Source organism: Schistocerca piceifrons, chromosome 10, assembly GCF_021461385.2.
Source record: "Schistocerca piceifrons isolate TAMUIC-IGC-003096 chromosome 10, iqSchPice1.1, whole genome shotgun sequence".
Lineage (NCBI taxonomy): Eukaryota > Metazoa > Arthropoda > Insecta > Orthoptera > Acrididae > Schistocerca > Schistocerca piceifrons.
The window spans coordinates 104,521,049-104,538,299 of record NC_060147.1 but is presented as its reverse complement, the minus strand read 5'-3'; the positions used below and the strand labels follow the sequence as shown (position 1 = coordinate 104,538,299).

General features: G+C 38.4%; 1 protein-coding gene across 4 annotated transcripts in view; it reads right to left on the bottom strand.

Annotated features, from left to right (window-relative positions):
• LOC124719109 (V-type proton ATPase 116 kDa subunit a 1) overlaps positions 1-17,251 on the bottom strand; it is a 113,135-nt gene that overhangs the window by 37,297 nt on the left and 58,587 nt on the right. For 3 of the 4 annotated variants that reach the window (XM_047244803.1, XM_047244805.1, XM_047244806.1), the window contains exons 5-7: positions 6,003-6,129; positions 5,566-5,742; positions 5,029-5,241 (exon numbers count right to left, since the gene is read on the bottom strand). In XM_047244803.1, coding sequence (XP_047100759.1) covers positions 5,029-5,241; positions 5,566-5,742; positions 6,003-6,129 — 517 coding nt within the window. Of the gene's footprint in view, positions 1-5,028; positions 5,242-5,565; positions 5,743-6,002; positions 6,130-16,333; positions 16,432-17,251 lie in introns of all 4 variants that reach the window. The other variant, XM_047244804.1, reaches the window with a different exon arrangement.

Below are 17,251 nucleotides of genomic sequence, written 5' to 3'. Positions count from 1 at the left end.
ATATATATGAGGGTGATTCAAATATAAATAGTAATTGTTTTTTATACATTTACTCATTTATCTTTTGCACAAAAGGAAACTTCAGTTTTCTCTACATAGCCCTCTGCACACTCTAAATACTTTTTCCAGTGGTTTGAAAGCTTGAACATCCTTTGTCATAAAAAGATTGAGGGTACATTATCAACCAAGTGCACAATGCTCCTCATCATCTCATAGGGGACTAATCCTGATTGTGGGGAGGGTGATTGAGGGTTTCCCAGTGAATGTCCTCCATCTTGCTTCTAGTTTGGTTCATCATGTGAGGGTTAGAGTTGTCATGGGAAAGTATGGCATCTCTTTATGTGCATTCCTCATCTTGTGTTTTGGTACACAGCTTTAGCTTATTAACAAGTGGCAGCCTTAAGCTGCATTCACCTTACTTCGATCATGAACTTTTGAGGTCATCAGTCCCCTAGAACTTAAAACTACTCAAACCTAACTAACCTAATGACATCACACACATCCATGCCCGAGGCAGGATTCGAACCTGCGACCGTAGTGGTCACGCGGTTCCACACTGTAGAGCCTAGAACCGCTTGGCCACCCTGGCCAATTAAGTTTGTCCTGATTGTGTGTGTGACAATACCGAAATAATAATAATAATAATAATAATAATAATACCAAAATTGACCTACTCATTTGGAGTAGTCAAATGGAGTAGCACAGACCTAGAAGCTCTCAATACACTTACACGATCACAATGCCACAAATATAGAATACATCACATACATTCAGCAACAGAAAGATTCACATTAAGCAGAAAGGAAGGAGGAAGTGGATTCATCGACATCAAAAACCTACATTATGGACAGGTAGACAATTTAAGAAAATTCTTTATAGAACGAGCAGAAACTAGAAAATACACAAAGCAATCACTCATAAATACATCGGCTACACCACTGCAATTTTATAACCACTTCTACAACCCTTTAGATCACATAACATCAACAGATACGAAGAAAGTAAATTGGAAAAAGAAAACACTACATGGCAAGCACCCGTATCATCTAACACAGCCACACATTGATCAAGACGCATCCAACACATGGCTAAGAAAAGGCAATATATACAGTGAGACAGAAGGATTCATGATTGCAATACAGGATCAAACAATAAACACCATATATTATAGCAAGCATATTATTAAAGATCCCAATACCACAACAGATAAATGCAGACTTTGCAAACAACAAATAGAAACAGTAGATCACATCACAAGTGGATGTACAATACTAGCAAATACAGAATACCCCAGAAGACATGACAATGTAGCAAAAATAATACATCAACAACTTGCCATAAAAGATAAACTAATAAAACAACACGTTCCCACATACAAGTACACACCACAAAATGTACTGGAGAATGATGAATACAAATTATACTGGAACAGAACCATTATAACAGATAAAAGAACACCACATAACAAACCTGACATCATACTCGCCAATAAAAAGAAGAAATTAACACAACTAATCGAAATATCCATACCCAATACAACAAATATACAGAGGAAAACAGGAGAAAAAATTGAAAAATACATCCAACTGGCTGAGGATGTCAAAGACATGTGGCATCAGGATAAAGTTGACATCATACCAATTATACTATCAACTACAGGAGTCATACCACACAATATCCACCAGTACATCAACGCAATACAATACATCCAAACGTATATATACAACTACAGAAATCCGTAATTATTGATACGTGTTCAATAACCCGAAAGTTCCTAAATACAATGTAACACATACCGTACAGTTAAAAGGAAGTCACGCTTGATCAAGGTCCGCGCCACTTTCCATTTTTAACCAGACTTAACGTCTGAGAAAGTAAATAAATAATAATAATAATAATAAATTTAATTTGATTTAGATTATTTTTTGTAGTGAAATATGAATCTTAGACAATTTCATTTATTGATAATTGACAAATAATTTGGATAGTAATTTGTCAATGTGACCACATGCTGTTGTAAAGTACAGCCCTATGGTGTGACGTAACAAATGTGTTTGTGATTTTTCATTAAAAATAGTGCCAGCATCTTAATGCATACTTAGTCATACCTGGGAAGTGAAACCAATTTTTCAATGGCATTATCACATAAGTCTCAGATAGTTATTATTGTGCTACTTAACTCACTAAAAGGTTAACACTGACCGCCCCACTCAGAAAGAAATGGGCTGATTTTAAAATAAAAATTGAAATTAAACATACTTTCATCAAATCTTAAAAAATTTGATGTACTATCTTGAGGCTGCTCACCTATGTGATCCACTTTTGCCTGAGCTGCAATTAAAGCAGCTATGAAAGGAACAATTAATGGAAACTCCAGGTTAGAGTATCAATAGTATAAGGAAAGAGAGACTGCTACTTTCCATGAAGATGACTCATTAAATCGCAGACAGGCACAATGGAATGACCCTTACACGTTAGCTTTTGGCTAAACTGCCAGAGATGGCAGTCACGAGTGAATGAATGAGTGTGTGTCTTTCCTTTTCTGACAAAAGTTTTGACTGAAAGCTAGTGTGTGTCTTCTCATTGTGCCTGCCTGCAACTTAACATGTCATCTTTATGGTAAGCAGCAACCTATCTTTTGCTTATACTGTTAAACGTAAAAGAATATTTTGGTAGGAAAAGGCAAGATTTCAGGCTCAAATCTGAAACACTATTTCTTTTAAGATTGCCAGTCCCACACAATATGCAAGAGAACTGCTGAAGAGATTGGATAGTAAGAGATCAGGTACTGGTGGAAGTAAAGATGTGAGAGCAGGTGACGAGTCACAGTCTACGGCTCAGACGGTAGAGCACTTGCCCACAGAAGGCAAAGGTCCTACCGTCAAATCCTAGTCAGACACACAGTTATAATCTGCCAGGGTGTATAGCTGACAGTTTGTGCACAATTCTGTGAGCTGTAAGGTTAAAAGGGAAGGGAGGCCACTCAGACCCAAGGCCTATAGTGAAGCTGAGGGGAGAAAGGTGTAGGTACAGGGAGGGAGGGAGGGATGGATGGAGGCAGGCAGGCTGGCTTACAGATTGTACATTGGTAAGCACTGTACCAGCTTCAGTCCAGAGATAAAAATAGAGTGATACATAAAGATGACTATGGGTAGAGGAAACAACAGTGCAGTTAAGAATTAGGACACAAGTAATATAAAAAGTATAATGACGGAAGCGACCTGAGTGCTTGCTAAACCACTGGCTACTTGGAACCTCCTGCCCTCAACTCAACACATTGAAACTTGCTTTCCAACACATCTTTGCATCCCAACATCCTCCTGCATTCCTTTAACACAATCTCTTTAACATTATAAATGGAGTCCCTCTCATCCTGTGGCCTGAGTGACCAGTCCTTCTGTTTTAAACTTCCCCAGTCTGCCACTCTCACAGAAGGAGCTGTTAGTTCTAAAAGTTAGGTAATGTGTCACTTTCACTTCTATGTGGTTCACTAATATGGAGGTTTACAGGGAATGGGGGATCAGTTAGTGGTACCAAAAGTACCCTCCACAGCACAGTGGCATGTGGAATACAAATGAAGTAAACCCACATTTGAACAGCCATTACTGACCCACCACACACAACATCCATTGCAGAATGAATGCCTCCTCTGGACTTTTTGATGAGCTATAGTCTTCAGCCATAAGCAATCTCATTGTTTATGAATATTTTCTAAGCTCATGTGCCCAATTTCCAATACGTGGTTGTGACTGCCATTTCTTAACTTTTGGAATCCAGCAGCCTGGCAGCATGTCCAGTTCACCTGTATTCTATCATATCCAGTTGTAATTTCAACTTCCGCTCCAATCTGTTACCTGATCTGTCTATCTTCCTGTTACTCTCAGTAATTCCCAACCCACAGCTCTCTGCTGCCAACTGAGCAACGTCAGCCTTTTTTTACAGTTCTCATATGAAACTCCACATCTCAATGTTCTAAGCCAACACTACTATCATATATTCATTCTATAAGGGGCATAGGGGCATTCAAAGAAACAGGCCAGAGGCATAATTACAGAAACCAATACCTGTATGTTAGAAGTATTGACCCTGGCTGTTGAGACACTTGTCCCACTGTGACACGAGGTGGTGGATGGCTGTCTCATAAAATTCCCAGGGCTGTGATGTTAACCAGTACCGCACATACAGCTGGATGCCGTCATCCGAGGTGAATCGTTTGCCCCTCAGAGCCTTTTTTAAGGGGACCAAAAATGGCGTAATCACAGGGATAGAGGTCCAGACAGTATCGAGGATGGCCGAGAACCTCCCACTTGAATATCTGCAGGAATGCCATGACCAAGTTCGCCGTACGAGGCTTTGCATTGTCGTGGGACAGAATGACCCCACGGGTGAGATTGCCTGGTCATTTTGATTTGATCGCTTGGAGAAGGGTGGTCACGGTTTGCAAGTAACACTGGACATTCACTGTTGTCCCGTGCTGCAGGAAGTGAATCTGAAGGGGGCCATCTAGATCAAAGAAGAATGTCAGCATAACCTTTTCTGCACTCGTGTGGACGACAACATCCAGCTGTACGTGCGGAGCTGATTAACATCGCAGGTCCAGGAATTTTATGAGACAGCCATTCACCGCCTTGTGTCACAGTGGGAGAAGTGTCAACAGCCAGGGTTAATACTTCTAACTTACAGGTAATGGTTTCTGTAATTATGCCTCTGGTGCGTTTCTTTTTGAATGCCCCTTATGTGTCTTCCTTTTCAGGCTAATCTGAACCTTTGCAATCATCAGTTGCACAGATATTTTTATTTCTCTTTACCAAGGTTGCTGAGAAAGTGACAGCTATGAATAAAATCATAATGCTACTTAACTATTCACGTTAATTAACTGAAGTCTTGTCTCTTTCAAATAACTTCATATTTTTAAGAGAACTGTCAGTGAAACAACATTATTACCAAGGAATAATAAGGAAAGTACCCATTAGCAGACAAACTAGTAATTCTGTTAATAACTGGAGTTATTTTTCACACAGATCCTACCGTTCCACGGCGAAGAGCAAGTTGAATTGTCTCCAGGTCTAGCAGTGGAACCCAACACTCAGCAATCAGACACTTCTGGGTTACATCCAGGTTGAACAGGTTTAATGTGAAGTAGATCGCTTTTATCTTCCGCACTTTGATAAACCAGTTCTTTATATTCTTGGCAGCAGCCACGAGGACACGGTGGCGATGGTCTTGAGTCTGCCCCAGCACCTACAGAACAGGCACAATTTCAGTATAGTGAAATACCTGCACACAAAAAAATTCAAATTGAACTAAATTGGCTAACAACCAGCTGCTACTTGAAATGAAACTAGCCTCATTGGTTTAAGTGCATAGAATTTTATTACATTAAAACTGTTTGGGGGGGGGGGGGGGGGGCGGGGGGATACACAATGTGCAAGCACACGCATGCACATACATGGGCACCTCGAATTAATGTCCTATTTACGGAAGGATTGAGCAACAAAATCTGACCTGTGCAACTCCAGTGTGGCACCACACTCAAGAAAATAATGAGCAACTCTTATTACTCACTGTGTTGAGATCTTCAATCCTCGTCATGACGCCCATAGCCATTTCACGGCGGTCAGCAGGAGCTTCGGGGCACGGGTACAGAGTGGCACGGAAGCCCTCACAGATCTTTTTCACTCTTGTCTTCAACTGGTCTCCTTGGAAGAAGATGATGAATACTGATTTGTAGACTGCATCCCCCTTCAAAGAAATTGTGACATAAGCAAAGTGCATTCAGTGTCTTCAGAGAAAGTGGTAGATGGGATAGGTTTTCCAACATTTACTAGCCATGCTTCATTTTATATAGCACTGTAACTCATTTTAAACATTATTACAACTCATCTACCACCCTAATTCTTATTGTTTCTCAGGAATTGCATAACCTGATGTTTGTCCATGATATGAAAAACAATGTATTCATTTACAAAAGAACAAAAAAAAAGTACTTTCCCAACACTTACATTAGATGGGTCTTCAAGTGGTGTTTCTATCTCAGCTTGCCGAAGAAACACATTTCCACGGCATGCCCTCCACAGCATCCGCTCGAAAGCTGGAATGCGTTCTCTGAGGATAACTCCAGCTACAAACCTGGAGGTGACACAGGATCGAGAGAAAGTTGCGAAGTTGTGGAATTTTTTCTCTTAACACATTTATGGTATCCCTGTCTTACACATGGTTCTCTTGCAGTTTGTCAACAACTGACAGCAGCTGTCACAAAAAACCTTTTTTCCCCAGACAAATGTGTATTAAGAAAACAGTAAGCTCACATTTTAAAAGACTCACATTTAAATCTTACTTTGACACAGTAATTTAGATTTCCATTGTTTGCCTACACTAATAAATATAAGAATGTGTACTGCATCACAATCAAAGCAGTTGCTGTTGTCAAATTTGTGCAGCAGTCCCATTTCTAACACTATATCAATGAACGATGTAATCCAACCAACGAATCTAATAGAACGCATTTCTGACTAAAGAACGGAACTGCTTAGCAGACGATTTCCAAAGGGGGGGACAAGCAGCACACCAACTTAACAGAGTTCAGTACCCCAGAATGTTTCAAAATCTTTTTCACTGTGCTGCTGGCTATACTATGCCTCCCTTTTGTAAAATATTTAATGATTACATCAAATCATTAATAGTTCTGCCTCCACCAGTCAAAGAATTTCGTATTAGAAAATTTAACAATATTCACAGTGTTCAGTCAGTTGTGACTAATAAAGAAACCAGGCTAATGAACACATCTAAATTAAATTTGATAATAAAGAACAATTAGTCACCCTTCAACAATGTTCAGAAAGTCACTCATGTCTCATGCGAAGACAGCTCACACCAAAAGTCTGGATAAGTATTTCAGTAGCCACTAACTATTTCATAATTACAAGGAAACAGTGTACATCTCACTATTGACAGTTTTCAAGCTCTTTGTAATACAAAGGTTACTTTTCACAACAGTGGTGAAGCCCTAAACATAGACAACAGCAACTTAAACTAAGTTCCAGACAGTACTTAAGCTGAAAAATGCTTGTCTGTTGTTAAACAAATCACAAGATTACCATATTCATTAAGAGAGAATTTTAGTGTAAAATGTAAATAGACATAGCCATGAGGAATTAAAAAAATTATTTATCTTCTGATTTGATGCAAATTCCACTACACAAAAATATGTATTATACATAAAGGCACAAATTTAATTTTCTTCATGAGGCAATATCCTCCATATTAAGACTTTTTGGCATTTATCTGTTAACCAAGTGTCAGCTGTAGTCCTTTATGTCCCTCCATCTACATACTATTCAAACAGAAAACTTCAATAAAACATGTTTTGCATTTTACTGAAGATGTTACATATAATACAGATTTTCTCATCTAGTTGCTTTCGTTAATACTAAACTTAACTTTTGATGGACAAACTTACGGAAAGCTCTGTAACTGTACCTTGAAAGTAAACTAGAAAGTTTGCATGATCTAGTTTTTATATGCAGCTATTTACATATAATACAAAATAAGTCAAATTTTATTTAACAATTTTCACAACATGGTAGCAATACCAGTAAGCACTGAAAGGCAAAAACTGAATTGTCTGTAACACACAAACCACAAAAAGCATGTCCTTTGAAAGCAAACTGGACATTCCTCTGTTTTGTGGAGGCTTTACAACAATACATAACACTCAAAAAAGCTGGAAAACAGACATAATAGCTTCAAAACCAAATAACACTTATCAACCGAATGTATTATCAAGTCAATTACACAGAAAAATAATTACATTCTCATCTAGGTTTAGATTTCATGTTCTCTGTGGAAAGGAACGGTAGCTCGAGAATGAGGAAAATTATGTAAGTGAAGACAATTCAATATTTTCAAGAACTACGTATGTACAGAAGGGAAAGTTCACTAAGATATTGTTGGAATTACCTCCTACGGAAAAAATCATGCAAGAAACTAAAATTAAAGCAAACTGTTTTACTTCTACATAGCAGTTTTTCTGTTAAGTCAGACCCTACCTTCACTCAAATGCCTGAAACTTCTGCAAAATTCATGCTATTAATGCTACAAGCATGGAGTAGAACTTTGTACCTACATCACAAATTGTGGAAAAAAAAGGCTGCTTAAATCTACGATTGATTACAGTATGGTAATTTGAAAGCATGACATCTACTTTGGGGAAACAAGTGCATTTATCAGCACTGTTTCATTGTAGAAATGGTACAGGGAAGGGGAACACAATGAATTAGCATTAATGCAGACTGAGCAGATCACACATGAGCTACAGTGAAGCAAAATCAATTATAATCATCTCTCTCCACAAAGGAAGGCAATTTCTGCAGGAGAAGGTGCGTAGACACAAAAGCTTTATTTAGACTCTTACTAGAAGGAAAAATCAAGGTAAGTTTCAAAGCAGTTGTAATGGCTGTCAAGCAAATTTATTTGTATGGTGAACAATGAAATAGGCTAAAGAATAACTCAAATATAAAAAAAAAGTTTTTTCAATTAGGAAGTATAGCCACCCATATAAGTAACTGTACAAGCGCACACCTGACATGGATCACAATACTGTGGTGTGATGGAAACTGATGACTGTGGAAAGATGGTAGATACCTTGTAGGTCTAGGACAAAATATGGGGATACAATTTTTGAGTCACGAGAGTCAGCAGCCAGCAGCCATTCACCGGAGGATGAAGACAAAGTGGTGCAGGTATTCATCATCATTTCAGCAAATATACGTGCCAACGAAAGTTTAAAGTGGAGTATCAACATCAATTGACACACCACACACTGTAACTGTACCAGATGTCACAACTGAATAGATTCAATTGTATATGGCCACTGGCTAGTAGTGGAACTTTAGAAAATTGGATATTAGTAGGGTTCTGGCATTGTAATTTTAAAGTGTCGGGGCATGACAAAGTTTGTTTTGTGGATACTGCAACAACTTTGACAGAATTCAAATATCACCATTTCAGTGGCTCTAAAAACTATTACACCCTTACGAGACTGGATGAGGTAACGAACATACAATAAGATGCAGACCAACTGAACAAGTGAGCAATGGCAATGTTCATATATGCTGAAACCTGAGAAAATTAACACAGTTCTTCCAACTGGAGAAGTGAAGCTCAAGGTCTCTTGTGATTGAAAAGATTAAATTACACGAGAGGTTTCTAGATCACAGATGGGCTGTGTCAACATCTAGTTGCAAGAATTCGGCTGACAACCATTTGGCCATCTTCATACTGCTGACTATTCCTTGAGCATGCATAGGTTGTCACAAGAGGTCTTCCCCTGATGAGTTTAGTGCCATCTGGTAAATGTTGTTCCATCTGATTATGCATGCAGAATGGTGATACTTCACATAAGCATTCTTTTGAAAAGTGGGCCCATGGCCAGTGGTCATAATAATGAAATTAACTGTTACTATACATGACATTTGGCATAATATTTTGTCTTTGTGAAGAAATTAAATGAATCAGGTTTCACCCTTTATACAGTTGAAAGCCACCATCACAATCCATAAGATTTTAAGTTCCACAGATCCCTTAATTATTGAAACCCAGAAGGATCTAGTTGCGGGCAAGATTTTCACAGCAGAAAAATATGCAATGGTAAAAGAGCCAGTGATTCACTGCATGTGTGTGTGGGTGTGCACGCTCCATGCACACACACGCTATTTCAGAAGAAAGCCTTCTGGTTGAAAGCTTGTGTGTTCGGTAGTCTTTTTGTTGTGGCTGTCTGCGACTCAACATTTCCGCTATATGGTGAGTAGCAATATATCCTTTTCAAAACATTGTCAACATCTCATCCCGTGTATTCCATTACAGGTAATTTCACATCTGATGACTCCAATGTTCAGCAACCACAAGGGAATCGTCATTCCTGCAAACAAGTCTTCTGTGTCATTGGGTTTGCTCAAGTTACTGCAGACCACCAAGTTTTCAGAATCCTCACTTGCCCTACATTCACAATATTCAGCATCACTGATAGCCCACGTCTTCGAATTAGCCTTGCACCTTGTCACCTCTGTTCTCAACCTGTTGAGGGGCTTCCAGATCCTGTATTGGAAATGGCAGTCTGAAGGTACCTTCTCCTTTGCCATTCATTATTCCCTAAGTGACTGTTCTCCACAGCTGACCTCGGCAAGCTTCTGCTGAACTCTAAACTGGTGCAGCTGTAGGTAGGAAGCTTTTTCTGGATTGCAGTGATGAGGATAGGTGTGAATTCCGAACAGTCGCTGCCTCAAATCTGATTCTTGCGCCTTCTTTGCATTCTCTGCTGCTAACTTTTTACATCTGAAGGTGCTACTCCAATGAGTGGAAATATTGTCAACTGGGGTTGGTCTTAGGCACACTGACTATACAACCAGTCTCATAATGCCCATGTGATTTGTAGCTATCTTGTTTCCTCCTCACCGTGTGGGTGGAATGCACACCCTTGAGTTTTATCCGAATTGGGTTTCAAGTGATTGTCATCATAGCAGATAAGTTCTTTGAGAGCAGATGTTAGTTTCACTTATGTATCTTCAAATGTCGCTAACTGAACAGCGGCAGCTGTGTCACCCACATAGATGAAGGACTGGGTTCCAGTGTTGATTGGCTGACCATTGGTATGTATGTTATAAAGGGTGTTCAAAGAGTCTCTCTGCAGTGCCGTAAGATTGTTAGCCGCGCATGCCGCATGATTGTTCGCCTTCCTGGGTTACTTTCCTTCAAGTGGACTCTCCCAGTGATATTCTGTACCCATTCATAGGAGAACTTGTGTTAAGTCAAATACTGAAGGGTTATTTTCAACAAGATGGTGCAACCATGCATACAGCTCTCATTTCAATGTCACCGCTTGCTGATATTTTTGGTGATCACATAATTTAACAGGGACTTTGGCCTCCACGATCGCCTGACCTACCACCACCTGACTTTCTTCTGGGGTGCAGCAAAATCAACTGTCTATAAAAACCATCCAAAATCCCCTGATGAATTCAAAACTGCAATATCCACTTTCACTGCTTCTGTTACAGAAGGAATGTTACAGTTTGTGTTTGGAAACATGATTAGATGAATTGATTTGTGTATTCAACAACAGGGGGGGACACTTTCAACATTTAATGTGAGAATTTGTTAGTAAAAATGAATATTCAATAAATTAATAACTTGTATTTCATTGAGTTTCATTTCGGTATATTCACTGCGGCATATGGCACGCACGACTATCAATCACATGACACTGAGGAGAGACTTTTTAAACACCCCATATAATATTGGGGCCAGAACACTTCCCTGGGGAAAGTCATTCTTCTGAATTCTCACTGACTCTCTTTCTCATTTAAAGTGACAAAAAGTATATGATCTCCAGGAGGCAATGGATAAACTGCATCAGAAGGTAGTACTTAGTAGTTGTTTTACAGCTTATAGACTACTGTGTTTCATGTCTGAGGAGATTATGTCATTTTCTGCTCGGGATGTTGATATGGCTTGGATAACTTGTTCTCCTGTTTATATTGTGTCTTCTCAGAACGGATCATTTTTGATAAGCTGTTCATATCTGTTAAGGAGTACTTTTCAGTCTACCAAGCCCAGGTATATACAGTATTCTACGGCCTCTCAGAACATATTTACGAAAGATGTTCTTTACTAGCTCCACAAATAACTGATCCCACCAAGCTTTTTCAAAGTTAAACTGTCTTCTGAATACAACCTTTTCTGATTTAACAGCTGCTTCTGGAGGACGTATAAGAACTCAGTGTCATGTTCTTGGAAACAGTTCTGCAAAGTGCTTCTTGATCTGCAATGCGCTTCTTGATTTGATGAGCAATATATTCAGAGTGTTATAACACCTCCATAATCCACTGTTAAAGGAATACAGCAACTTTAGATCATGTATTAGTTTTACACCCAAGCATTTGGCCCATTCTTCTAGAGTATTACCATTTGTGTGTGTCTCCTTATACACCAAGGATTACTATGAAAAAGTTACCCATGATAAGCTCTGTCAGCTGAGAGCCAAAATTGCAAGTTTCTGTAAATCTTTATTGCTTATTTGGTGGCTGGTAGACAGATGATGTGTAAGACTGGGTTCATACTGTCAGGATTTCAATGTCATCAACACAGTTCATATCCACAGACAGTGTACGAGCGTCCAGTTTTGTGAAAACTGCACTGCCATATTGTCTATTAGGCCTCTCCAAGAAAGTTTTGATGATTGAAGGTATCATTTAAAGCTTGGGATTTTATTTGAATTTGACACGGCAAGGAAACAGAACTTTTTATGCAAGGACTCCTTCGTGAAAGACTTCATAGCCATGACCAAAGCTGTTTTCCATCAATTTTAACAAAAATTCTAGTGCACCTGTGACAAAGGGATATCATATGAAAATATTATGCTACATCCTGTGTTCAACAACACTTATTCTTACTGATTCTTCTAACTCAAAAGGCAGTACATTATATAAAGAAAAAATTCAATTGCAGGAACTTTTGTACCTTTAACAGAGGCAAAAAGGGCCCCCAAACCTCCAATAGGCACCCACCCCCCTTCCAATACTGCATAAGGGTACAGAAATAGAAAATAGTATTAATATTTTTCAGAACTGCACAGACAAGTTGAAATCTGAAACATAAATAGTCTTTTCGATGAAGTCCATTAAGACTACCTGGAGAAAAAAAAGGTTGCTGGGAGAGTATAACACCATTTCATCCATGGAAGAGCACAGTTCAATTATACATATATAACACCAGAGTTATTGCTTTCTAAATTATGAAGAAATCATTAAGAACCATGAGAAGAAACCAAAGGAATAAGAATGTCTCAGAATACCACACATTACAAAGCAACAAACTGAAATACTGACAGTTTTGAAGTGCAAGGCAGTGTTCAAACAATAACAGAAGAAAACTGAAAATGTTTGAATAGTACTGTAGTAAGGTATAGAAAATACTATGATCTGACCATCAAAACTGCTCTTTCAATTCTTGGTGGCTGACAAGTAAAAGATTTTTTGGCGAGTACTTGTCCATCCAAAGAAAGATCTGTTTGCTAATATAAAGTTAAACAGAAGAATAAGTTAATTCTGTCTTATTACTGATAAACAGACTGTATGCATCTGATTGAGAAAGAAACAATCAACCTGTAAGACCAGTATCTCCTACCCTTAATCAGTTCGAGTGTCACCCAAAATGAAACTAACCTTTTGTTAAGAAAATAAACACATTTAAAAAGTAAATGCTCTTATTTTGGAAATGACAAAATGTCAATAATATTTATTTAACATTCAAACAAAAATTTGCTTTGTGTTTTATCAATCCAAAAAATAACAAGTCAATGAGATGGTTTTTAATACTTCTCATATTCTGTTTGCCACTTTCACATGTGCTAGTTGTTGCAAATGGAATTTGTATTCTGAAGGCTTTCTTCAGTACCAAGAGAGAGACACCCCCAGCATTTCACCATAATATTGTGAGCACAGCTTTATCAAAACCCAGTTTCAGTGCATTGTCTTCACAGAATAAGCAATTTTACTTTGTACTTTGGTCACACTATGAATATAGGATATGTCACTGAAAATAGTCTTAGCATTAAGGCATTTATTTGTCAATTTCAATTGGGGAAAAATATTTGTCCATAGAATTTACTGCCAGTGACAACTGATTGCTTACTTCATCTGCAAATGAGAATATTTCATTGTGTGTATCAAGCATTATCATCAGTTCTTTGAACACAAACTGGTGAAACCTCAACCATGAAAGAAAACTTAACCACTGTGAAAATTTTCAGACTATTTTTGTGCAAGTTGAAGTTCAGCTTTGTTTTATAAGCAATCTCTACAATACAGCAGTTTGGAAGTAAATACATTGCCTGTTATTTATGGTACACGCAAGCTAATAACTGACTGGCAAAACCCTGACCAATGAGTGACAACTCTCTGGAATCACAGGTTGTGTTGCACAATGCAAGTAGATCACTGCTGTAAATTCACTGACTTTGCCAAATTTAAGATCCATCGTTGACACGAATGTTTTACTTAACATAGGAGGTGTGTTCAGAAAGTAAGGTGACTTTATATTTATATGAAAAAAATACTTACTTATTCATCAATATTCATGTTGTCCCCTTCAAAGAAATCCCCCTCAGATAAACACTTGTGCCAATGCTTCTTCCAATCCTCAAAGGACTTCTCATAAGCACTTTTTAGTACAGCCTTGAGTACTTCCACAATGAAGTTTTTATTTCCTCAAGCATTGAAAATCTTCGTCCTTTCATAGGTCTCTTCAGTTTTGGGAACAGGAGAAAGTTGCAGGGGGCTAAATCCAGTGAATATGGTGGCTGAGGCAAGAGTGTCATGTTTTTGGCCAAAAAATCTCACAAGCAACAATGAATGGGCAGGTGCATTCTCACGATGCAAAAGCCATGAATTGTTTTTCCACAATTCCAGATTTTTTTTGTATATTGCTTCTTGCTAATGGCGCATAATGTCAATGTAATACTTCTTATTGACAGTACTACGTTGAGGCAAAAATTCATGATGCACTACAGCACGGTAACTGAAGAAAAAACAGTGACAAACACTTTGACATTTGATCAAACTTTGCATGCTTTTCTCGGTCTTGGCTCTCTGGGATGCTCCCACTGGGACAACTGGGCTTTGGTTTTAACAACTAAAAACCAATGTCTCTTCACCAGTTATGACCCTTTTAAGCAAATCAGGATCATCATTGATGTCATTCAACAGCTCCTCGTGATGCTCATGTGACAGTTCTTCTGATCAAAACTGAGAAGTTTTGGAACAAACTTTGCCAACACACGTCTCACGCTCAACACATCCAAAAAATTTGCACGGCACTAGCTGACCGATATGCCAACATTCTCAGTTACTTCTCTTACAGCAATTTGTAAGATTCACAGCTTTGACATTATCATGTGTTGTCGATGTGCTGGAGCATTTAAAGTGAGGTTTGTCATTGGCACCTTCCTGGCCATCTTGGAAGAGCTTGTACCACTTGTAAACTTTTTTTTTTACTTACAGGAGACTCACCGTATGTCACTGTCAACACTTCACTTCAAGTTTTTTAGATCAATTTTTCACACAAAATTAGATGCAAATTCTTAGCTTCATTTTTTATAATAATCGGAAATTGCTGATTACACTAAAACACATCTAACCTTTCTATTCATCAAAAAAGAAATGAAGTATGCTGTACACTTGAAACTGTGAACATACATCCAGGACATGTGTACCAACATAACAAAAAAAGATCAATAATCAAATGCACATTGCCTGCACAATTTGAAAAGTTACCTTACTTTTTAAACAGCCCTCATATTAGAATCTAACACGAAAGTTATTTTTAAATTAATTTTGTTTGCTTACTGAATCATAACTGACCTTTGCTTTTATTCTTCAAAAAATTTCATCACCCCCTCCTCCATTAATCACTCCCAGGATGGGTACTACTCTCTCACACACAAAAAAAACAACAGGCACTACATTCAAGTCTCTGAATGGGGAAGATGTGCAGGGAAACCTATCTTGTCTAGCCAGAAGGGAAGTAGTAGTTGAGAAGGGAGCGGAACAGGATTGTAGCCTATGTCCCACATTATTCAGTCTGTACAAGAGCAAGCAATAAAGGAAAATACCAACACATTTGGAAAAAATAAAACCAAGGTTTGGCAGTGCCATTAATTTGGCCAGTGACAGCATACACACTGGAATATCATTTGAATCTAATGGATAGTGTCTGGATACACATTACGCAATTAACATAAACAGGAGTAAAGGAGAGCTCAAACTGAGTGAAGGATTACTGAGGGAATTAGAATAGGAAATGAGACACTAAGTTGTGGACAAGTTGTGGACAAGTTTTGCTATTTGGGCAGCAAAGTAACTGGTTATGGTTGAAGTTGAGAAGATATAGGATATAAAATGCAGAACGGCTATAGGAAGAAAATTTCTGAAACTCGGAAATATAATTTAAAGTCAAGTGTTAAGCTACATCAGTCAGTCTTCAGACTGCTGACAACAATAATGACAACACATTACACTGGCAGTAGTACTAACCACTAACTAAAACAGCATAAAATAATCCGTGAAGCCACTGACAAAAGAAAAAGTGCCAATTGTGGAGGACAATTTTCGTAACAAGAGAAAAAAGAGTATTCTTATCAAAGTCTGCCACTTCTCTCTTCTAGCACCTAGCAACTCTCGCCACCGTTCCTCTCCGGCCACTACTAGAAAGCCCGCTGCACTTCCGAAGTGTAATGCAGAAGCACGCTCACACCACTCGAGCGCGCCCACTTACGTACCCGAGCTGGACGGGCCCGGAGGGCGCCTGCCGTGCGATAGAGTCATCGCTTATGAGGGCCCGCGTCATTGACTCGGTCGCATTTGCTCCCCCCTCGTGCTACACAGGAAAAAACAAACAGCAGACATGGAGAGGGGGCATCACTTTACAGTATGAGCGGCCACTTCCAACTTGGAACTGTAGTAAGGAGGATTCATGTAGCACTTTTCCTCACCATAATTCACACTGCCTGTACACAAACATCTGTGACAAAGTCACTAAGTTAAACACCATTTCACAATAGTGAACATGTCACAAACATCCAATTTCTGATTTTATTCCAGCAAGACTGATACGAGACCTTTTCAGGTGTCTACCTATACTGACAATTCTACTGCCTGGCTGAAGCTAAGGCAGCAAACCCATCCTGCAATAATAACTACTGGGCCACTACACAAAATATATTTGAAGATAATGGATTTTTCAATCCATATGATCACGAAAACAGTATCAGTTATCAAAATTTATAACCTTACAGTTAATACCACTGGATTGCTTTCACGAGTTCAGGTTTTGGAAAATTTTACTACAACTGTAAAAGGAATCAGCCATTTAATAATTACTGGCAAACTTTCTCCCTTTTTTATAGAATGATTTGAATAAAAGATACATGTATATTTAACTGGCCCAAGTCTAAAAAAGTGAGTTAGTAAAATAATTTAACTCTTATCCTTTCCAGAGTGTGGCTTCCTATAGAAACAAACTTTACAACCTAATGTGTACAGTAAATATTTCTGAAGTCTAATGTGCACTTCAAGTGATATAAAACAAAAAAACATTTTACTGAAAGTTACATAAAGTGTGTTGATCAGTTCTCAAATGAATTTGAGGCACAACACATACTAAAAAAACGAATGTGTCAGTTTTATTGTAGTGCACT